General features: G+C 39.3%; 1 protein-coding gene across 7 annotated transcripts in view; it reads right to left on the bottom strand.

Annotated features, from left to right (window-relative positions):
• LOC131074707 (uncharacterized) overlaps positions 1-22,157 on the bottom strand; it is a 177,244-nt gene extending 155,087 nt beyond the window's left edge. For 4 of the 7 annotated variants that reach the window (XR_009113107.2, XM_059213867.1, XM_058011394.2 and 1 more), the window contains exon 1: positions 21,808-22,157. Coding sequence is in view for 2 of the 7 variants with exons in the window: in XM_058011394.2 (XP_057867377.1) it covers positions 21,808-21,817 (10 nt within the window). In the remaining 5 variants the exon portion in view is untranslated. Of the gene's footprint in view, positions 1-21,522; positions 21,648-21,807 lie in introns of all 7 variants that reach the window. The other 3 variants (XM_058011407.2, XM_058011415.2, XM_058011421.2) reach the window with 3 other exon arrangements.
• Positions 22,158-24,432: the final 2,275 nt, after the last annotated feature.

Here is a 24,432-nt window from a genome sequence, read left to right as displayed (position 1 = left end):
AAAATATTAATCCAACTTCCAGCATTATCTAGAGTTTTCTCCAGATGATCTTCAAACTGACATACCTTACTAAGCTCTCCTTTGTAACTTTGAACTTCTTGGTGTAATAATGAAGTTGCTAATGAAGTATTTGTAGATAAGGTTAAATCTTCAAGTAAAACCCCTAAAATCATCCAACTCATACTTCTAATTTTAAAAAAAACTTTCCATTTTGATTTAAGTTTGAAGATATTCACAAATTCTCCAATATTCCCTTTCAAAAAAAACTTTCCATTTTGAATTAATATCTCAATAATTTTCCAATATTCCTTCAATATTCTCTTTTTCCAGGAAAAAAAACTTTCCATTTTGGATTTATTCTGAGGATTTTTAATAATCCTTAGATATTTTCTTCATTTTAGATTTAATTTTGAAATCTTTGTGGATTTTGTGACATCATGTTGACTTTGTTTGACCTTCCATGTGTAGGTGGGCCTTTAATGGGTTGTTTTCATCTTGGGCGGACTTTAGGAAGGACTCCATCAAGGCGAACTTTGAAGGTTAAGGCATAGGGCGGACTTCAGGCAAGTTTCCTTCATGGCCTAGGTGGACTTTGGTGGCTTCTCCACCTTGGGCAGACTTCTAGCGCCTCTCCTCATTGGGCGGACTTTGGAGAGTGCTCCCACATGCTTGGGCAGACTTTGGTCACTCCTCCTCCTTAGCCTCCCAACCTTGGTGGACTTTAAACTTGGCACCTCCTACCTTGCTCTCTTACTTTGGCGGACTTGGGAGAGGGCTCCATCATGACCTCCATCTAGCATGGCGGACTTTGGCTAAGGCACCTTCATGGCCTCCATTATTGATGTTATTTGGCTAAGGCATTGGGGTGGACTTTGAAGTTAGCTCCCACATGACCCCTTTAGCCTTGGCGGACTTTAGACTTAGCTCCCACATGACCCCTTTAGCCTTGGCGGACTTTGAGGTGTGCTCCTTCATGGCCTCCATGAAGGTGAAAATTTGGCTAAGGCATGGGGCGGACTTTGAAGGTCCCTCTTCATGACCCTCCTAAGGCATGGCGGACTTTGGCCTTAGCTCCCACATGACCCCTTTAGCCCTTGGGCGGACTTTAGGCATCCCTCCTCTTGCTTGGGCGGACTTTAGAGTGCTAGCCATCATGGCCTCTTCAACACATGGCGGACTTCTAGCTTAGCACCCATGTGACCCCCAAAGGCATGGTGGACTTTAGGCAAGGCTCCTTCATGGCCTCCATCAAGGTGAAAATTTGGCTAAGGCATGGGGCGGACTTTGAAGGTCCCTCTTCATGACCCTCCTAAGGCATGGCGGACTTTGGCCTTAGCTCCCACATGACCCCTTTAGCCCTTGGGCAGACTTTAGGCATCCCTCCTCTTGCTTGGGCGGACTTTAGAGTGCTGGCCATCATTGCCTCTTCAACACATGGCGGACTTCTGGCTTAGCACCCATGTGACCCCCAAAGGCATGGCGGACTTTGAGGTGAGCACCCATGTGACCTCCCCAAACATGGCGGACTTTAGGGTGAGCACCCACATAGCCTCCTAAGGCATGGTGGACTTCAGGCAAGGCTCCTTCATGGCCTCTCTTGCATCGTGGTGGGGTTTGAACCTGCAAAAATACTTCAAAACCCTTGTTAGCCAGACTTAGAATAATTTTTAGAGAAATTTCAAAATTTCACGGTTTAATCTAATTTAACCGGATTAACTTGAAATTTGAAATCCATGCTTAGGTGGATCATCTGAGGCATCACGCCCCCTAAAATCTAGGGATTTGGCTTTTTAGGTCAAAACTTGGATTTTTTGAGCTCCGGTCGAAGCTGGTCAGTGGTGCAAGTGTAAACCCTAGGTTTGCATCCCGAAAAAGCAAAAAAACCTAAAATCTAGGGATTTAGCTTTTTTAGGTCAAAACTTGGAATTTTCGAATTCCGGTCGAAGCTGGTCAGTGGTGTAAGTGTAAACCCTAGGTTTGCATCCCGAAAAAGCAAAAAGCAGACATCCCTAAAAAATAGGAAAAACTTTCTAAAAATAGCCATACCGGAGGTCGGGCTGAAAATGCCAAAAACGAAACTTCCTAAAAAATAGGAAAAAGCAAAAAAGCAAACTTTCTAAAAATAGAAAGTTGTCCAAATTCGTCCAAATCAATTGCGATCTTCGTCCTTTGGCCTTTCTAAGCACTCTGGTGGTGTTCACACTTTGGAATCACATAACTTGCAAAAACTAACTTTCAATCGTCAGGGCCTGAAATGCTCTGAACTGGACAAGGCTTGGTGAAACTGTAGCAAAAGGCCACAGGACACTAACAAAACCCTAGAAAGCAGGAAAATCAGAGGGTCCCCATTAGCAATGGGGCGATGTGTGAAAAAGGTCACAACATCTGGCGACTCCACGAGAGGAATGTTCCTAAATATTCCTAGGATAAAACCCATTCTGAACATTTAGAATCAAAAATTAATTATAACTAACTTACCTGCTGGCTTGGAAGGGCATTCAAAAAGGAAAGAGCAATCCTCTGTTGTATCAAGATCTTTCATCCTTCAATTATAAGTGTGTGCAAAATGCATTCATTCCCGTCTCTTAAGATCATTATGACTCTTTGGTTCCATCATGGCAAGTTGCATAATTTTAAGTGCTTTGCCTTACTCCAAAAGCATCCCTGGATAGAGCCTCGCTGCCAGCGAGCGTCCATAGCCCTGGCGAGGTTATCTCTATAATCTCACGGAGATTGCTCTACTTCCGGCGATTTATACTTCGATTTGAAGGATACACCTATAGAGATTTCCGCACACCTCAACCGCTAAGTGTTTTGATTTTCTTTTCTTTTCTTTTATTCTTTCTTGATATTCTTTTTCTTTTCTTTTCACATATTTCCACACTTCGGCGTGTAAGCAATGAAGCTTACTACGGGCTTGAGTATTATAGTGGCACTGAAGTAAGACTTTTGACGAATTTCCTTATGTTTTCTTGCCATAACTTCACTGTGGGAGGTCAAAAATGACTCAGAGGATTCTTAAAGTGTACAAGATATAATGACTAAAAGACTCGGTGTCGAGATACAACTAATGATTCCCTTTCTAGTCAAATGCTCGTCCTAACTTTGAGATACTCTAGAAACAATTAATCTAAAATTTTAAAAGCTCTTCATAAATATTCATCAAAGGAATACCCCGAACATAGCTTAGCGGGGTCAAACCAATGTGTGCATGTTAAGCAACATTACCTTCTCACCAAGGGAATCCTCTTTTATTACTAAACTAAAGCACGCGGAAGCAAGCGAAAGCACAACAGCTAAGCTAACAAAGCAAACTAAACGAAGGAAATAAAAACAACTAAACTAAACACACAACCAAAGCAAAACTACCCTAGCTATGTACAAACGAATTCCACCACGGAACTCAAGGCATGAAATAATGTTTCAGGAATTGCCCATTAACGGGCAAAGGAATGTCATCACCTGTCAAAGTTTTTAACCTGAAAGCGTTCTCTCCCAGTATCTTGGCAATTTGGTATGGTCCCTTCCATAAGCAATCGAACTTGTCGTGATCTCCTTTTCGTTCATGGGGTTTATCCCAATACAGGACCAGATCCGAGATCTTGAAAGCTTTCGTAGTGGCTTGTCTGTCAAACCATCTTTTGACTGTCCCTTGGTACTTGGCAAACTTCTCCAGGGCTTGATCTCTTTGTTCTTCAAGAAAAAGCAGTTGGGAGAGATGAATTTGGACTCGCTCTTCTGGATCCAAAAATTCTTGCATGAACTTTAGAGTCGGGATCCTTAGTTGGATAGGGAAAATTAGGTCCTGTCCGTAGACCAGATGGTATGGGGAAGTGCCTAGATATTTCTTAGCTCTTGTTCTGTCTGCCCATAGAGCAAACCTCGATTGTGTATGCCAATCTCTCGAGTTCTTATCAAGCAACTTCTTGATCACATTGAGCAAATTTTTGTTGGTTGAACAATTGACATCCAGATTCTATCAATTTATGATTGAGGGAGTAATTTTAAGGACTTTTTAACCCTCCTCTCAAGCGCAACATAAAATGGCGCTAGAAGGAGGGCCGAACAATTGACATCCCGATTCAGTCAATTTATGCTTGAGGGAGTAAATTTAAGGACTTTTTTTAACCCTCCTCTCAAGCACAACATAAAATGGCGCTAGAAGGAGGGCTGAACAATTGACATCTAGATTCTATCAATTTATGCTTGAGGGAGTAAATTTAAGGACTTTTTCTTAACCCTCCTCTCAAGCGCAACATAAAATGGCGCTAGAAGGAGGGCTTGATCATCGTCAAGTTTTGACCAGCTAAAGTAACCTATTCTGGATAGTAGATATGACGCAGCATGGTATTGCCGCATGAATTCCCATTCGATCTGCCTCTTGAACAACCTGAACAAGGACTAAATCAGTCATACATTACAAATCAATTGCGAGCACTTGCTTGGAAGTCAAAACTAAATTACTCTCAGTTCAGACAAGTAAGTCATGTTATTGCCAAAGAAGAAGAAAAAGGAAGACAAATAGAGACTACGATCAAAGAAAATCTGGAGAGACACAGGATTTCTACCCTTCACAAGCAAGTTTTGAAAGAAATCCTACAATTTTCTTCCCAGTCCACTAACATGGTAAGAGATGGGTCTGCCCATCACTCCTCCTGAACCAGGAAGAGACCCCGAACCAGTGATACAACCAGATTTGAGCTTCAACGACGAACAAGAAGACATCATCATTGAGTTATATAGCTTAGCCTGGTCTGTGAAAAGAAATTATCCTGACTGGTGTCGAATGCGCTTCATCCTAGAAGGAGAAGAAGAGATTGCTAACCGCATCAACGCACAAAATCAGAGAGAACAAGAGGAAGTTAATCCAGCCCCTGAACCTGCTCCTGCACTGCCTCAACAAGAATAAACGCTACGCTGGATCGCATAAGTTCTTTCTCCCCGTATAAATTTCAGAGGATCCTCAGATCAGCACAAGGTTCATCCAAAGAATTCGTAGAATTGGAACGACCCACCAGATCTAGACAAAAAAGAGAAGTTTCGCCAGAGAAAGGAGAGAATCAAGCAAAAGAAGATAGACCAGAGGTGGAAGACATTTCCAATTTATTTCAAACCCCCTCCCCTCAAGTCCCAAGCACTTCGCCTTCAGTCTCCTTTACACCAATTATCCAACAAGTGTAGCCAGTGATTTCCCCAGCAAACATCCCAATGGCGTGGCATCCGGCCAATGCATCCCCTATGGTCTTCACAGCCTATAATGCAATGCCAAAGAGCCCTGAGCACTTCTGTTCTAGGTTTCATAGTCGTGACCTAAGTCGCTCAGCTGATGAACATATCAAGATTTTCGAAGATCTCCTGCATAATAGAGATATCCAGCATGAAGACGTGGCTTGTAGGTTGTTTCCTTACACCTTTGATGAAGAAGCCTCTCACTGGTATATCCACCTGCCAGCTAACTCCATTCATAATTGGCAAGAGATGAAAGATATCTTCTTAGAAAAATTCAGATCGCCAATCTCTCCATCTGAATTATATCGACAGTTTGTGGAAATAAGAAGACAAGAACATGAACCTATTAGCACTTTCAATAATAGGTTTCACAAAGCATATACAAGAGTAAGAGATCCCTACAATCTGAATAATGCTGCTGCACTGCCTGTTTACTATGCAGCATTGGACCGCCTTATTTCCATGTTTGTAAAAACAAAAGGGACCCCCCCAACCAATATGAAAGAAGCTTATGCTTCAGCTATTTCAGTCAGCAATGATCTGGAAGTAGGTGCCGCTACAGGACCCTTGAACTATCTAGGAAATCCCGTTGCACAAGGACAGGTCCAAAATATCACTAGAGCATTGTCTCAGAACACTCCGGTGATGAACCCAATTCCTATAGCCAATAATCAGTTGGTTCTTCACCCTAGAAATCTTGTCTCGCAAGTACCTCCGCCGCAGTCGGTATATCTCCAAAACGCGACAACTTCAAGTCGGACCCCAGAGGAGAAAGAAGAAATGAGGGAATTAATCAATCAAGTAAAGAAACTGTCGGCGGAGGTAGCCTATTTGAAAGGACAGAACAACCAAATGCAGAGAAATTATCAAGGAAATCATCCAGGACAAGGTTCTTCCGGATATACAAGAGACGGTCAAAATTTCCAAAGAGACAATCAGAACTACCAAGGGAATAATTAGAATTTCCAAAACAATAATCAGGTTCCCCAGAAGAGAACATTGAATACTAGGCCCAACAACGGTACTGTACCATCCCCTTTGGATAGCCAACCTGTTGTAGATAGTCGTCCCGCAGACAAAGTATTCCTAGCAGAAGCTGCACTATCAGGATGGTGTAGGTTGCACAGTACTGATCAGCATTCCGAGTTACAATGCCATGAATTCCAGGTAGCAGCAGACATTTTCCAAAGCGAGAGAAGGAATTCAGGAGTAGAAGAAGCTCCGCCAACTGGGTATGAGATTGTTCCTGTAACAAGATATGATCAAGCTTTGGTCATAGAAAATGTCAGGTCCCCCTCCAGAATGGTTCATCATACCAGCCTAGCCAAAGATTCCCACCTGCATCTGCCAATAGCCCCATGGAATTGCCACAAGGTCAAGTTAGGCCGGAAGTCCAATTAGTATCGAACCAGCCAACCACCATCAATGGCTATAACTTCCCCCCATTATATGATAGTGTTTTGGTTGAAGGCACTAGGGAAGTGCAAGCATTCCAACAAACGTCTGGAAATCAACCCCGCGTATACCAAAGGAATACTCGATACAATGAACCTTTAACCACATCTATTCCTCCCAACAACTTTTAGACCCCACCAAATCCAATGCTACCAATGCACCAACACCTCCTAGGGATTCTCCTGAATATCACCAACAGAATGTCCAACCCAGTAGTCCAAAACCTGTCCGTTCCCATCAAGTCGACCAAAGGCAACTAACGGATCCCCAACTAGGGCCCGTCCACACCCAGACAAAAGATAGTCCTAAGGAGGAATTAAGAGGCTAAGTTCATTTGTGTTAGAAGAATTCAAAAGGATAAAAGTCAACCTGCCTTTGATTGAATTGATGAAAATCCACGAAATTAGAGAAACAATCTTTGGTAGTATGACTGAAGTTGTGGCACCAAGAATCCCTCAACCAAATGCAGTACACAGAGGGACGGTCAATGTTCCCGCTAATACCAATATTGTATCAACCGATGTCCCACAACAATCTCCAAATTTTGTAGGCATGATGCAGACTTCAGTTGAAAATCAAGAAAGCATCACAACAGAAGAAATTCTAGCAAAAGAATTATCACAGAGCTCACACAGTGAGGATTCTCCCTTCAAAGAGCAAGAAGAGAATCCAGCAAAAGTCACTCCATCCTAAGTGCTACTTCCATTGCGCCTGATCAAAGTGCAATTGGGGAGCAAGAGATGAACATCTGTGTGATTGATGATGAAGTAAGAGTGCTTTCCCAACCAGTTGAGGAAGTGGTGGAAAAGGTCTTCCGAAGTCCAGACAGGGGGCAAATTGAAGCACCTACAATCTTCTTGGATGGCATACCAACAAACCCAGGAGAGGTAGATGATGAGTTTGATCGGAACACTGTAGAACAATCAACCATTCCGGATTGGCTGAGAGCAAGGATAAAGGCCAAGGTTCCCAAGGAGGCCCACTCAACCGAGGAGGTCACCGCAGCATTCCTGGAGAAGTTGAATGAACCCGCTATAGCTAAACCACCTAAACCAGCTAGGAAGTTTTCCCTGATTCAGAGAGACAGTGCCGGATTCAAGACAGTCCAGATAGCGGTGCCCAAAGAAGGGAAGACTAGGGACAATGTCACCGCAGATGATTACAAGGTTACCACCATAGAGATGGGTAAGCCTACCCAGGACCAAGAGATCCAATATTTTGATGACTCCTGCAACGTTCTAAAGACGAGGCTGGCTCATGAAAAGGAAAAGAGGAAGAAAGTGGAAGAAGAGAACCAACAATGGAAGAAGTATGTTCTCCATCTTACCAGCCCGCTCAACCATGAAGTCCCGGCTACTCCAACACAGCCTCTTCAGCAGGGATCAATGAAGGACTATGATGATATGAAGGGCTCGTACACTCAAGGAAAGGAATGGATTTCAGACGCTTCGGTGCGTGCTGACACCCTGGTAGAAAACTTAGTATCGGCACATGAGGCAACTTCTTTGTTGATTGATCGTATTCAGGATCTAGCATCCAATTGGGAAGAAGTGGATGAAATTTAGAATGAAATACTCCCTCACTTGAAGGTTATCCGAGGCATGTCAAAGAGGAGCTTAGTGGATGCAGGCATCATACAAACAGGAGACAGGTACGACTTCGACACGTGGTACTATGCTCTGGTCACTCGGATTGAGGTTCTGAAGAAATCCGAGACCAAGTGTTTTGAGACAGAGGCAAGTGTTAGAGAGATCCTAGGCAAGGTATTCCGTGTGGCGTCAGAGATCTGGAAGAAGGAAAGCCTAGGGGAGAAGCATTTACAAGCAGAGAACCTGAGAGCCAGGATTCAGGCGAGCTTCTTCCGAGATTCAGGGATGATTGACAAAGGCGATCTTTCGAAGATTGCAAACTTCCTCACCCAAGCAGTGGAGTGGGAAGGCATCCTTGCCACATGCGCCGACGATGTGGACCTCATCGACTTCCAGATTGGCGGTTTGCCAAGTGTCACCATGGAGGAGGTCAAGCTCATTGTGTCCAGATATGTTGAATCTCTGAAAGAGGAAAGTGGCCACTCACCTCAGTAAAATTAGTAGTTGCGCCACTTGTCACTCTTTCATTTGTTTAAACTGATAGTATTTCGGGAAACCCTAATTAGGGTTTAGGACTTTCAATCTTGGCCCTTGATCACTGTTTGATCTCGGCCATTCATTTATTTTTGAGAAACTATATAAGGTTGCCTCCTCTCATTTAAAAAGGGTGAGGTTTTTGATTTATTGTTGCTTAAGGTCATTTCCAGATAATATATTGCATGTGCACTGCTTTGTAATCTCTATTATTTGAATGATTTGCATGGTTTCAATTGCCTCAACACTTAGTTAGAATTAATTTAGATTTGTTTTCATTGTTGTTAATTTGAATGAAGGATTTGATACGTGTCAATTGATGGTGTATCTCCGCTCATACTTTTGGTAAATGGATGATTTCCATTCTACCGTGCAAAGTTAGTCTGAGCCCATCCCCTGTGCATCCCAACATCTCGATCATAAGCACAACCCATTGAAGATTGCACCAGACTTGTGTAGTTGTCCCTAGTGTGGCGAAGCAAGGTTTGGTTTCTCGAGAGCACCCAGTTGATACCATCTCTGAAATTCGTAGGATTAGATTAGTCTTCCTAAACCCTATCCCTTTTTCCCTTTCTTTTGAAAGTCTAAATCCCAGAAAATTCCCAAAAAAAAGAAGAGCCTAAAATTGCTAAATCCATCTAAGTCCAGCAGTTCAAGATACTTGTCAAACGTAAGTCCCCCTTGAAATTTCAGCATACACTACCCAAGAAGCTATTCCACTAAAGTCGCTTGTTCGCACATATAGACCTTGGAATCAGTAGTGATTTTTCAGGAGAAGATAGAATACCTTCGGGTATCCTATCCTAATGTTTGGTAGATGATAAAAGAGACACCAACAAGACTTCATTTATCTCTCATTCAATCATCTACCTTATCAATGTAACTACAAGCTAATGGTAGACTTCATGATTGAGTGAATAAACTTGTTATAATCATCTTTATATGCATTTCATATTCCAAGCATCGGATTGCACATTTCGACACTTGGACATCATTACAAATCTGTCATCGATCGTGCTATGACCATATTTCTTATGCTGTGGTGTGATTATAATTAAGCATATTGGATTTATGTTAACTATCATAATTATCATATGATAACACCGATTGATGTTATCATATGATAACTATGATAGTTATCGTATTAAACTTGATCTTGCTTTAATACTGATCTGTTATCGACCTACATTATAATCATATTGCACTTGCATCATACCGATTTGTTATCGGTTATCATAATAATAAAATAGCATTCGAAACATACCGATTTGTTATCGGTTAATATAACCTTAAGCATTGAAGTAATTCAATAAGAAAGTAAAAGAATATCTAAATTCTTACAACTTCAGATTTTGAACATAAATTTGAATTACATTTACATGGTATCAGAGCCAGGTTGATCGAACCTAAGGCATTCAAATTTGAGAAGTTCAATCGAGGATATAAACATCACATTTCCCATGGCTAATGCTATCAGATTTGAGGATAGACTTGAAGGAGGCAATAATTTCTCAGCATGGAAATTGAGAATTAAGATAATTCTAAAAGAGAATAAAGTTGAATCATTTGTAAGAGTTGAATCAAAAGAACTAGAGAATGAACCTAACAAATCGACATGGATTGAGGGAAATGAAAAAGCCATGAAGATCATAGTCGATGGAGTGAGAAATCATATTATGCCAATAATAACAAAGCATGAGACTGCCTACCATATGTTCAAAGCACTCGAAAGTGCATTCGAGATAAACAATGCAAGTAGAACCTTGGCTCTAAAAAGGGAAATAAATCATATAAGTATGAACAAAGGAGAGTCCATCAATGCATACTTTATGCGGATATCAGCACTAAGGGATGAACTGGCAACGCTTGGATATGAGATCCAAAGCAAAGAGCTAACGCTCATTGCTCTAGATGGGTTGCCTAGTACATGGGAAACATTCGCCCAAGGCATTAGTGCAAGGGCTAAATATCCGAAATTTGAAAGGCTAAGAGCAGATTGTCTTCAAGAGGAGTCAAGGTTAAATAAGAAGGGGATCAAGCAAAAGAACATAGATGAAGATCTCCATGTTCTAAATACAAACTCCAACAAGAAAAGCAAGAAGAAACATTTCAAGAAGAGAAAGAACCGAAATGAGAAAGGGTCATCTAAGAAAGACATCTCTCACATTCAGTGCTTTAGGTGTGATCAATATGGACACTATGCAGCAAAATGTCCGGATAGAATCAAACAACAAGCTACATTTGCAAAAGTGAAAAAAGAAGAACATGACTCCCAGAAGCATGTATTTTACTCTGCCCTCTCTAGCCAAGTATCCAGTAAATCTAACACCTAGATCATTGACAGTGGGTCTTCAAGACACATCACTGGGTATAGAGAATTATTGGATTCCATGTTAGAAGAAATTGATGAAGAAGTAACCATTGGTGATGACTCTGCACATCCAGTGAAAGGCGTCAGTACCTGCACCATTAAGCTGAAGACAGGCATGTCCCTCCAACTCACCGGAGTCTTATTCGTTCCCAGCATCAAGAGGAACTTAATCTCTGTATCTACACTTGAAGATGATGGGTACAAAATAACCTTCATGAATGGTAAAGTTCTAGCATGGCCACAAAACTCTTCCATCAAGAAGGCTATAACCATAGGGCATAGAAAAGGCTATTTGTACGAGGTATGTACTGAATCTAACCTAGCCCTACTTCATGAGATTGCAGATTCTAATGAAATTTGGCATAGAAGATTAGGTCATTTAAACTTTCATGCTTTATGTTCAATGGAAAAATTAGTAATTCGTTTGCCTAAGTTAAAACAATAACATTCTGGTACATGTAAGGGGTGTGCCCTAGGAAAAAATACTAAGAGTTCCTTTTAGAATAGTTCTAGGAAAACAAGCAATGTTTTAGAACTAGTTCACTCTAACCTATGTGGGCCAATGTTTGTACCATCATTAGGAGGGTTCCTTTATTATGTAATATTCATTGATGACTTCTCCAGGAAGAACTGGATCTAATTTCTTAAACGTAAAGAATCTGAAGAGATCCTCAAGAGATTTAAGGAATTCAAATCTCTCTTTGAAAACTCTTCCGGAAAGAAAATAAAAATCCTAAGGACTGGGAATGGGAGGGAATATACCTCAGACATTTTTAGGGAATTTTGTAAAGAAGTTAGGATTAAGAGGGAGTTCATTGTTCCTTACAACCCCCAACAAAATGGGGTTGCTGAGAGGAAAAATAGAACCATTGTAGAAGCAACCAAAGCCATGCTTCTTGATCAAAACTTAGAAACTCATCTTTGGGCACAAGCCTCCAACACTGTTGTATGCATACAAAATAGATGTCCTCACTCCCACATTGAAGACACAACTCTTGAAGAAGTTTCACCGGGAAAAAGCCCGATATCAGTCACTTTAGGATATTTGGATGCCCTGTTTACTTTCATATACCTAAAGAGAAAAGAACAAAACTAGAACCCTCTGGAAGAAAAGGAATCTTTGTTGGATATAGTGAAACCTCTAAAGCCTACAGAATATTTGTGCCTGGACATAGCAATATTGAACTCAGTAGAGATGTAATATTTGAAGAAGACATAGCCTTCAAAAGGGCTAAATACTCTATTGAGTCAAAAATCTATGCTCCATCTTCAAACCTAGAAGAGGATCCCACTCCTAAGATTCAGAGGGAGTGTTCAGAAGAAAATGAAGTACTAATTCCTCCCTAAGAAAAGACCTCTATGGGCTCACAAAACAATGGAAGATGCAAGGGACTTTGCAGCTCCTTCAGGGACTATTAGAGAAAGTAAGAGGCCCCGAAGATTTACCAGCTATGTAGCCCTAATGAATGATCTCTCCAAATCAGAACCCGCTAATGTATCAGAAACTCTTAAACATCAAGTTTGGAAAGATGCCATGTCTGAGGAATATAAATCCATCTTAAACAATGATGTTTGGGAAATTGTTCCTAGGCCAAAAGGAAAATCTGTTGTTTCATCCAAGTGGCTATTCAAAATCAAACATGCTGCAGATGGTAGCATAGAGAAACATAAAGCCAAATTTGTAGCCAAGGGGTTCTCACAGAAAGAGGGAATAGACTATGATGAGACATTTGCTCTAGTTGCTAGATACACCTCAGTCAGAGCAGTACTGGCCATTGCAGCAACTAAAGGTTGGAAAGTCCATCAAATGGATTGTAAAACTGCTTTTTTGAATGGGAAAATTGAAGAGGAAGTCTACTTAGAACAGCCAGAAGGGTTTGAGATCCACAATGCAGAATCACGTGTGCATATTAAAGAAAGCCCTATATGGACTAAAACAAGCCCTGGGGGCCTGGTATGAAAGAATTGACAGCCATCTCATGGGATTGGGATTCTCAAAGAATGATGCAGATCCAAATCTATACTTCAAGGAAGTCAAAGGTGATGTGTTGATATTGATCTTGTATGTTGGTGATCTTTTAATTACAGGAGAAGATCACCTTATTGGCCAATGTAAGAAAGACCTTGAAAAGGAGTTTGATATGAAGGATTTAGGCCTTCTACATTACTTCCTTGGATCGGAAGTTTGGCAAAACTCTGACAGTATTGTACTTAATCAAGGAAAGTACACCTTAGACATATTGAAGAGATTTGGTATGATGAACTGCAAACCCATAACTTCTCCTATGGAAACAAATCTTCACAAACTAAAGGAGGCAGCAGCAGACTCCCTATTGGTAGATCCTACTCTCTACAGACAGATGATTGGATCGTTGATGTACCTGGTCAATACTAGACCTGATATATGTTATCCAGTAAATGCCTTGACCCAGTTCATGTGTGAACCTAAGGAGATACATCTTATGGCTGTGAAACATATTATGAGATACCTTCAAGGTACTCTTAACTATGGACTCAAGTATGAGAAAGTTGATTTGGATCTTCATGGGTTCACTGATTCGGATTGGGCTGGAAGTGTGACTGACAGGAAAACCACCTCAGGGTGCTGCTTCAGTTTGGGTTCAGCCATGATATCTTGGATTAGCAGGAAACAGTCATCAATAGCTCAAAGTTCTATAGAGGCCAAATATATTGCAGCCTCCATGGCTGCAAGAGAAGCAGTATGGCTCCGGAAACTGCTTGTGGGATTATTCGGTGAGCCACTAAAACCTACTATAATTCATTGTGATAATCAGAGTTCTATAAAACTCTCTGTGAGTCCTGTATTTCATGATAGATCCAAACACATAGAGATTCCTTATCACTATGTGAGAGATATGGTGGATAGGAATATAATTCAGTTACAGTATATCAGTACAGGAGACCAGACAACAGACATACTTACCAAACCTCTATCCAGAGTGAAAGTTGAACACTTCAGGAAAGGTCTTGGTATGATTGAGTTGTAATTTGTTTTGTAATCTGTACTAATATATGAGATGTTTAATGTGTAAACTTCTTTTGTCGTGTTATGACTTTATGGGCTCCACCCCCTATGTACATTTCTAAAAGGTGACGATCTTTTAGACAATGAACACTTGTATTAAACATTATAAGGTGAAGATCTTGTACTGTTGATATCATGCTGACTTGATATCATCTTGACTCATGGATGTGCCATGATATGTTATGGTAGACATTATGTGACGTAATGTCAGTGCACATACCATAACTTGGATATAAGGGAATTCAACATTCTCAAGTATTTTATATCCAAGGTATCGCGTGTTATGTGATACTGATATCACGTGTTATGTGATATCTATATCATGAGATGATGTGATATATTCTTGTGTCACTTGTTATGTGATACATCATGTCACGAGCATATGTGATATGATCCTTTGTATTACGAGGTCATGTAATACATTCTATTATGAGAAATGTGATGCTTATTTCAATGTTTACATAGGTCTCCATTTATCTTCCCTAGCTAAAAGGGAGTGTTGAAACTAAGTAGCTTCAGTAAGATAAATGATTGAATGAGAGACTTCATTTATCTTTCATTCAATCATCTACCTTATCGATGTAACTACAAGCTAATGGTAGACTTTATGATTGAGTGAATAAACTTGTTATAATCATGTTTATATGCATTCCATATTCCAAGCATCAGATTGCACATTTCGACACTTGGACATCATTACAAATCTGTCATCGATCGTGCTATGACCATATTTCTTATGCTGTGGTGTGATTATAATTAAGCAGATCGGATTTATGTTATCTATCATAATTATCATATGATAACACCGATTGATGTTATCATATGATAATCATGATAGTTATCATATTAAACTTGCTCTTGCTTTAATAACGATCTGTTATCGATCTACATTATAATCGTATTGCACTTGCATCATATCGATATGTTATCGGTTATCATAATAATAAAATAGCATTCAAAACATATCGATTTGTTATCGGTTAATATAACAATTAAATAGCATTTGATTTGAACCGATAGTTATCGGTAAACACCTTAATGAATCGGCGCGCATGTCAAGAGACATGCCCGGTCAAGGCATGCCTTGATCGTTGGGCAACACACACACACACACACACACACACACACATATATATATATGTCATGAGGAATGCTGCAGATATCATCGAAATCAATAAATGTTATCTACAGCAATCTGCAATATAAGAAGGAACAGTCAATACAAACAGTAAAAGATTAAATATATTCCTTAAGCATTAAGTAATTCAATAAGAAAGTAAAAGAATATCTAAATTCTTACAACTTCAGATTTTGAACATAAATTTGGATTACATTTACAAGCCTAAAGGCTAAAATTGGGGACATTACACATTACAAAGCATAAAATTTCAAAGTTTAAATCAGTTGATTCTCTAGATGGAGATATTTTAACAAAATGAAAAAGCTACAGCATCTACACCAAAGATTAGAAAATCGCCCCAGACTCGCCAAACTTGGCAAGTCCGAGTCCGATTTATGCCCCTCGAGTCTGGAGAGCTCGTCCGAGTCCAAGGGGTGAACTCGCCAGACTCGCCGAGTTTGCGAGTTTGGCATAAACCCGCCAAACTCGGCAAGTCCCGTGCCTGGGACTCAACCAGCGGCAAGGCCCAAAAAAGGCCAAAAAAAAAGCATTTTTTAAAGTTCTTTTAATTTCTTTTTTTTATGTTATTTATCCTCCAACCCTAAAAGTGAACTTCATTTCATTCATTTGGAAAAATAGGAGGAGAAAAGTGAGTTGTGAAGAAAAACAAGGGTGCATTGAAGAAAAACCAGCAAGGAGGAAGCTCAAGATTTCTTCTATTTATCACATTAGGGCTGCATTGTGTTTGGATTTGGTGCATCAAGAGTTGGATAGGAAGAGTTTGCAGCTCATTTCAAGCTTGTTGTAAGAGGTAAGATTGTTTTTTTGAAGATTTTTTTGTTTCTTATATGCAAAAATTCCATTTTCTATTCATTTATTTTGAAAGTTTTACATTTTCTTCCAAAATATTTTGTATTTTTGTATGTTACTATGTAGTATGTAGTATGTAGTTGTACTATGTAGGGTTTGTAAAAAAAATTGTTAAAAAGTTACAATTTTTTTTTTTTTTAAATTACAAACCCTACCTTAGTTTTTTTTAATGTATGTATTAATTTCATTTTGTATTTGTAATGTTTTATTGCAGCAAACTTCACTTTATTATTTGTCTCAACTTCAAGTTTCACAAAACTATCCTACAATGTCTACTTCAGCTTCTAGACCCCTATTAGAAAGGACCCTGCTTGGAAATATCATGAGGATTTTCCAAGGAAAGGGGCAAACAAAATGTACATTTTGCAAAACATTATTCCATGGAGGTATATATAGATTAAAATACAATATTTCTGGTGTGCGTGGACATGATGCCGAACCATGCCTAAAAGCACTCGTGATTGTTATGTAATGGTTGAGGAAATTGAAAGGAAAAAGAAACAAAAGGAGGATCGAGCAGCCATTGGGAGAGAGGCAACTTTAGGAAGGACACAATTAGGTTGTGTTGGAGGCCCTTCTTCCTTGCCTCCATATCATCCCACTCAGTTTGCTACTGCTGGTGCTGGTGCTTCCGCTTCTACTTCTGCAAGTGGCAGTGCCACTGCCACTTCTCATGTTCCTAGCACTAGTAGTTGTAGTGGAAGTGTTAGCATTGGACCTAGGATTCGTAAATCTAGGTTGGATACCTTCTTTGTGCCTCGCACTACTCCTGGGTCCCAACAGTCGCTTGAGAGCATGGGTTGGAACAAGGAGGTCCATGATGCCACTAAAATGGCAGTTGGCAGGTTTTGGGTCTACGGCAGTGTTCCATTCTTTACAGCCAAGTGAATGTTTTATGTTTGATTGTTTTAATTTTTATACTTTGATTCTTCGTTTTATTTTTTCTCGTACATACTTAACTTATCTCATTGAATTTATTTGTGACAGGTCTCCTTATTGGCAAGAAATGGTTGATGCCCTTACCATATGCGGGGCGGGGTTCAAAGCCCCTTCTGAGTCTAATTTGAGGGGACCCATTTTGACTCAATTGGTGAATGATGTGAAGAAGGAATTAGGTGAACAACGCCAGATATGGAGCACTAAAGGTTGCACCATCATGACTGATGGTTGGATGGATAGGAGAAATAGAACTCTCCTTAATTTTCTTGTTTCTTTCGCAAGTGATTGATTAATTTTAGTTTCATTTAGTCTTTAATTTTTATTTTTTATTTAATGGTTTATTGAATGATCATTGATCTTGCTTTATTTTTTTATTTCAGGGGGCATTGTTTTCATCAAGTCCATTGATGCCTCTGCCCATTGCAAGAATGCCACCTACCTATGTGAGCAAATAGAGGAGGTGATTGATGAGGTGGGTGAGGAGAACGTGGTACAGGTGGTGACCGACAATGCAGCAAATTATGTTGCTGCGGGTAAACTTTTGATTACAAACTAATTTTGTTTGCAAATTAATTACTATTTTGTAACTTCATTAATTACAATGCAACAAATTATGTTGCTGCAGGTAGACTATTGATGGAGAGGCACCCATCTATAGTTTGGACTCCATGTGCTGCCCATTGCATTGACCTCATGTTGGAGGATATTGGAAAACTCCCATGGGTCAAGAGATGTGTAGAAAGGGCGAGAAATGTGTGCAAATTTGTATATAATCATTCATGGGTGTTGGCTCTTATGAGACAATACACAGAGCAGAAGGAGTTAGCTCGTCCAGGAATCACAAGATTTGCCACAAACTTCATCACATTGCAGTCCATGCTTCGCTCTAAGTCGGCCTTGAGACGTATGATTGTTGGTGAGGAGTGGTCTTCTTCATCCTATGCTGCCACCCCTGCAGGGAAAGATATGGCAGACTGCATTTTTTATGAGCGAGACTTTTGGGTCCCTTGTGATGAGATAGTGAAGGTAAATTTTTTATAAATTCTACAATTTAACTTTTTGTTTTATAACTTATTATATATATTCTCTTATTTGCTCATTTTTCTAAATTACACAATATTTTCAATTTTGCAGTTTGTTAAGCCCTTGGTGGTTTTGTTGCGAGTTGCGGATGGAGAAAGCCCACAATGGGCTACATATATGAGGGCATGGATAGGGCGAAGGAGGGCATCAAATCCGTCTATGGAGGAGATGAGAGTAAGTATGGTCCCATTTGGGAGATCATTGATAGGAGATGGCATCGTTAGCTTCATAGGCCCATCCATGCAGTAGCCTATTATCTGAATCTGGCATTCCATTTTATCCCTTCTTTCAAGGCTAATGTGGAGGTCCTTAATGGGCTATACTCGATCATGGAGAAGATGGCACCTGTTGGTACTACTCTGATAGAGCTTATTCGAGAGCTACAGTATTGGGAGATGAATACCTGTGAGCTCAATATAAGTACCACATGAACGTCGACATAGCTTCAATGTTTACGTCCTCGTGTTTTGAATTGGTGAGCAAGGCGAAGGTGCGTTGGATTGTTACAAGTTGTGTGAGGGAGGAATGGCGCAAAGGTTTCTAGAGCTTCATGCAACTGTCACGCGATGGGTTGGGTTTCATCTACCTGGACGGTGTTTGGCTCCATGTGAGCGAATTTCGCCCCCCATTGTGCCCTTACCTGCTTTGGAGTGCAAGTTGTAATAAGGAGGTCTGTCATGCGTCAACACAAGTGGGTATGCACGAGATAATTGAGTATTTGAAGGCATGGGAAAGACAAGATATCAGGCGCGAACTGGAGAAATGGGTTCCTCATGACCAGAAATCCACAGATGAAGGCTCTACTTCATCTTCTAAATGGAAGCGAGGTCGGCCAGGGGTTCGAGAAAGAAATTGACAAAGCGTACTCTATGGATTGGCTTCCCTCCGGAAGATAATGACGACCTGGACAACACCGAGGAACCACAAGATGGAGACCAAAATGACAATGGGAAAGGCAAGGAACTCAAAATAGCTAGTTGAATGCTGTTTTTTTATTTCATAGCAAAATTTTGTAACGAAGTTGTAAACTCTGTATAAACTGGTTGGTTTGTAGAATGTTTTAGGGGAGGGTGGATATCACAGCTATGTGATAAGTTGCAGGATGTTATCTATTTCTAGGTTTGGTGCATGGATATTAGAATTTGGACTATGTCGATGGATGTAATTTTGCTATTTATTAATACAAAAACAATATTAACTGATCAAAAAAATAAATAAATAAATAAAATTTGCAAGAGCAAAGTGCGGAAAAAAGCAGAAAAAAATCCCCAAGGCATTTTGACAAAACCAAAAAAAATTAAAAACAAACTAAAATAAGTGAGACCTTTCAATAATTCTAAATTTTAAAAGTGCCTAAAAATTTTCACCTTTTGACCTCCCTTCCCCTTCTTTCCCCTTTTTTTCTTGTCAGCTGCAAAAATCATAAATTGGAAGCAATATATTATTTAGGGTATTGGGATTAATGAGTTATGTTTTTTTGGTTACAAAAGAGGTGTGGGAGGACTTGTGGGGCACCCACGCCCTTCTTCAATTGATATTTTCAAAAGAAAAGATGTTTAAAAGTTGATTTGCGATGTCGAGGATGTCTACCATCTCCACAGTGATTGAGGGTTGTCTCTGACATCTTTGGTCATCTTGGGGACATCCAATCATCCCTTGAGTGATCAAGGGATCTTCCAAACATCTTCGACCATCTCAACGACATATAGATGGCCTAGGGGCATATGACACCCTTGGATGGCATCCTAAGAACATGCCCCCAAATTCACTAGAGACAAGGTATGACCTAAGGACATTCCTTGTTGTCCCACTATCTTAGGTGCATTATGGAGAAAAGAACACCGATCAAGGGAGCAAGGGAACATCGATATGTAACATAGATGTTGTTTTCTTCCATTCCTTAACCTAACCTTCCTTTGCCACCTATGAATATTATACATGAGAAGCTATATCAACAGCCCTCACAATTATATTTGCAGAGGAAAATCAACAGCCGCTGCAAAATAACTAAGGTGTATAAATTAAATGCAATTTAAAACCCTAGATATCTAAAAGAGCTAAGTAGATAAATTGACTGAAGCAAATTAGTTGAGACAGAAATTAAATCTCCCCAAAATGAACTTTGGGAGGGATTACATTGTACCTTGAAAGTTGAAATTGGATTGTTGTTGACTTTGACTAATGTCAAAGACCTACAATTCGAGAACTGAAATTAGAAGGATCAGAGAGCTGAGACAACTAAGTTCTTAGAGTCTATGAGCTTGGGGCATGATCACACTAGCAATCCTATCCAAATAGCACAATTCTGTTCTAAGCAAAATTAGACTTTTGGTACCAATGAAACCTGTTTGCCTGACGTATACCTAATAAGAGAAAAATTTGGTAGTGCTAAGCAGCATCATAGAACCCATTATGCAAGGATTGAAGTTCGGGACTTTCTTGCACCTTAGTCAGGCCCCAAGACCGAGTTAACAATAGAAAGAAAGATAAAGCATGGCAAAGGATGCCACTGAACTCATCATCGGTTTCTTCCTTTGAATCCCAATGCAAACCAATGAGTGAAAATGCCGAAGATGTCTTCAGAATGTTCTTTGACAATGGGTGTCAATTGTTGATTGTTGATGGTAGATTGTTGTTGACACCTAATGGCTGTCAGATGAGGACTACTGTCTGATTCATGCAAAAGAAGGAAAGATTTTTTGTGTTCTTTTCAAGCCCTTGCAGCATCTCATCTAATGAAGTTAAAGTATTCTAGAAAGAGGCCTTAAACACACAACCCAGGATGCATAATCTAAACTCTTTGGTGCGGGGCACCCACACCAATGGGTAAAGTCAAATTCTAAGATTGTCAACCTTGGAAAGCAAGAATTTCGATTTTAAAAAAGGAGATGCAATCACACCCATAATGTAGTCAAATGGATACAATTGTAGGTGTGATCTAGCCAAGGGTAACCAAGCTAATGAAAATTAGGTGAGGCAAGTTTAAACACATAAATGTAGAATAAAAGAGTATTAGATTTGATCTTTGGTTAATGAGTGAGCTAAATAAGCAAATCATGTAGGAAAATCACGCATCAAAGACATTGACCTAAAGTGACGTAAAACGAGTGGAGGTGTAAAGGTATGCATTTTTCTCTTCCTTGAGACGAAGTCTTCTATGCAGTTTTTATCCTAAAGCCAACAAGTTGAATTGGACTCGTTTTATTAAGTATGCATTTGACTTTGGTAAATATGATTTTATGATTCCAACCTTTAAAAAAAAGGTTTTTTACTTGGGGTTAAGTACCTGCTACCTCAACAATCTGATTCTGGCTGGGCAATTTTAAATTTGTGGCCTCCAAAACTTGATATATAGTTTGTCACAGCTGATACAAATTAATCAATGGAGCTACGGCAAACAAATCAGTGTACCTGTTATACATGTTTGCTAATCTTTCAGCAACTACTCGATACAGAAGGAACAAATCAAAATGTGAATTTGCTTGTTTGCATAAGAAAATTATGAAAACATGTTAAAGGCAAACTTTTGATATTTCGGAAACATTTGGGGCGCAAGTAAAGCTCTGCTTACCTCTGGCCATTTTCAGTGCTTGATGTCGATGTTCGGTGTACCTCCTTTCAGGAGGCGGCAATCAAGCTTAAGCATAGAGTGATGATTTTAAACGAAACCAACAAAGTAGAGGCTATCCGTACCGCTCAACCGACTTTGAATTCAGCTGAAACAGCTGATGTACGTATCGTCCACGCAAGAGCTTCACAAACCCAGTTGGAATCAGCGGCGAAAAAAGTTTGCAACTTAGTGGTCGAGCTTACAAAGGGTATTAGGCGATTTTCAGTGGGGCATGAATACTGGTAAATAGTGGGTATAATTATTGATTAAAACGGTGCAGTTCGTTAATTCTTGAGGTTAACTTAGTGGGGGAGGGAGGCCTAACTTTTGAGGTTCACGTGCACTACCTCTAAATATAAGAAAAAAAACTTAATATCATGCACAAAATCTAATTTGTAATTTTGAAAAATAAAAAATTATATGTGTAGTGTGTTTATATAGTTTTATATTTTCTTTTGTGCTCTTGCTTTAGTGTGTTTTCTTTTATTTCTTTTTCAAGTGTATTCTTGGTCTTTGTACTGCGAAATCAAAGTCATATGTTTACATGATGTTCTAAACTTGTGCTCGAAGACTAACTACACCTAATTCACACTTGATTCACCTTGTTCTAGGTGGACAAGGGCACTTCCCTCTTGTATGGGCCTAATTTTGAATATGTCAATGCCTAGTTCCTACCAATTGGTTCTCAATCCCAATACTTCAATATGAATGTTGGAGATAGGCTTAATTCATGAAATACCTTGAGAACCCCATATATGAGCATCCTTTTAATTCATTTTCATAAGATAGAGATACACGTCACATTTGCATCTCAAGCATTCACAATCATCCTACATCATTCAAGAGCAAGTATTTTAAATTTGAGCATTATGGAACAGCAAGATGTAACAATCTTCATGCAAGCATGTTTTCATGATCGATTTGTTTATGTCTTGTTATATATGTCATGTTATTGTATCAATAATTGTGAGTCACATTCAAAGAGCATTGCAATTTCAACCATCATCAACTACAGCAAGCTTCAAGTATAGCATTCAACATTCTACTTCAAAGCTTTCCTTTCAATTTATCAATTTCATTCAAGGGTTAATTCCTACCTGGGATTTGACCTAAGCAAACCCCTATCAACCCAACAATAATTTTCCCTTCACTGTGTGCAGGTGAAAAGTTGAGGAGAGAACAAATACAAATTTAGAAAAAGAAAACAGAGTTGTGCAGAACCAACTTTTGTAGAGGTGAAAAAGTGAGGACAAGGTCACTTACACACCATTGTCCAACACTATTTCGATAAAATTTTGGGGAAACACTCTTAATAGCATCTCGATCCCAAAAATATATCTATTGTCTGCATCCAACCCTCTTGGACAATGGTGCCCAAGCATCATTGACTCCTCTCTATTTCTCATTTCGAGATCTTTTTTACTTTATGTTTGCATATCTAATCTGAAATGATTTGTGCATGTTGATTATTGTCGATTTTACATCATTAACCCTAGATCTTGCATTAAATTCATATCATTTTAATTGTTCATTTTTAACTCAATCAAGCAGAGTGGAATCCAATCTACATTCAACCCTCTTCCCCATAGATTTGAGGTTGAATCTATTGATTTCATTCCCCTTTAATATTAAAAATTTGGAAGTCTATTAATTCCTTGTTTACATAGCTAGATTAGTGGATCCTTATTCCCATTGCATTTTGGTGAATGCGGTTCTTCTTACATTTGCAGCACTTTTGATTTTTAGTTTAGATATGATTTTGCATGAAATTTTCAAATTTAGATGCATCCATGCATTGCTTGTGTATTTGCATTTCTTAGTTAATTGCATCCTTTTTCCATTACTTGCACTGTTATTTCATAATGCATTTTAATTCAAAAAAAGCCAAAAAAAAATCTCATTGCATGCATTATTGTGTCTTTCATATTATTAGTTGACATTGCATTAGTGTTTTAGATGTTTCATTACATTAGATTAAATCAATTAATTGCATTTGTTAGACCAAGTTTTTCTTCTCTTAGATTAGAAACCAAAACTTCAAAAATAAAAATCTATCTCTATCTTGAAGAAAGCCATATTGAATATACTTCAATGTCTTTGATAAGTCATTTAGTAGTAATGGCTCTAATATGTTAGATGAAGCCCTTGATGACTTCATCTCAATTAAATCGTCCTCTACATCCCCCAAAACTCATCCCACTTAAGAGGATGTTATTGTGATGATTAACAATCTTCTCTTTGAAGATCTACCTTCCATTCACTCCAAGATCAATCCTATTCATGAAGAAGTTTTTGTGATACAAGAATTTGATATGATTCACAATCTCCTCTTTGCATCTTTACCTTCCAAGATAAATCTTATTCATGAAGAATTTTATGTGATACAAGAAGTTGATATGATTGACAATGCCCTTTATGAAGCAATACCTTCTATTAATTCCAATACCCTCCCTTCTAGAGATGAGGCCCTAATGAACCATGTGTGTCCCTCTCCTAAAGTTTCTCTTATTCGTCAAAACTTTTAGGTGTGAGAAGAAGATATCTTCATCACTTCCTTCAATGATCTCTCTCTTGGAGATGAAGCAT

Source organism: Cryptomeria japonica, chromosome 11 (assembly GCF_030272615.1).
Source record: "Cryptomeria japonica chromosome 11, Sugi_1.0, whole genome shotgun sequence".
NCBI classification, from domain to species: Eukaryota; Viridiplantae; Streptophyta; class Pinopsida; order Cupressales; family Cupressaceae; genus Cryptomeria; species Cryptomeria japonica.
The sequence above is the reverse complement of the archived record's forward strand: the minus strand, read 5'-3'. Positions and strand labels throughout refer to the sequence as shown.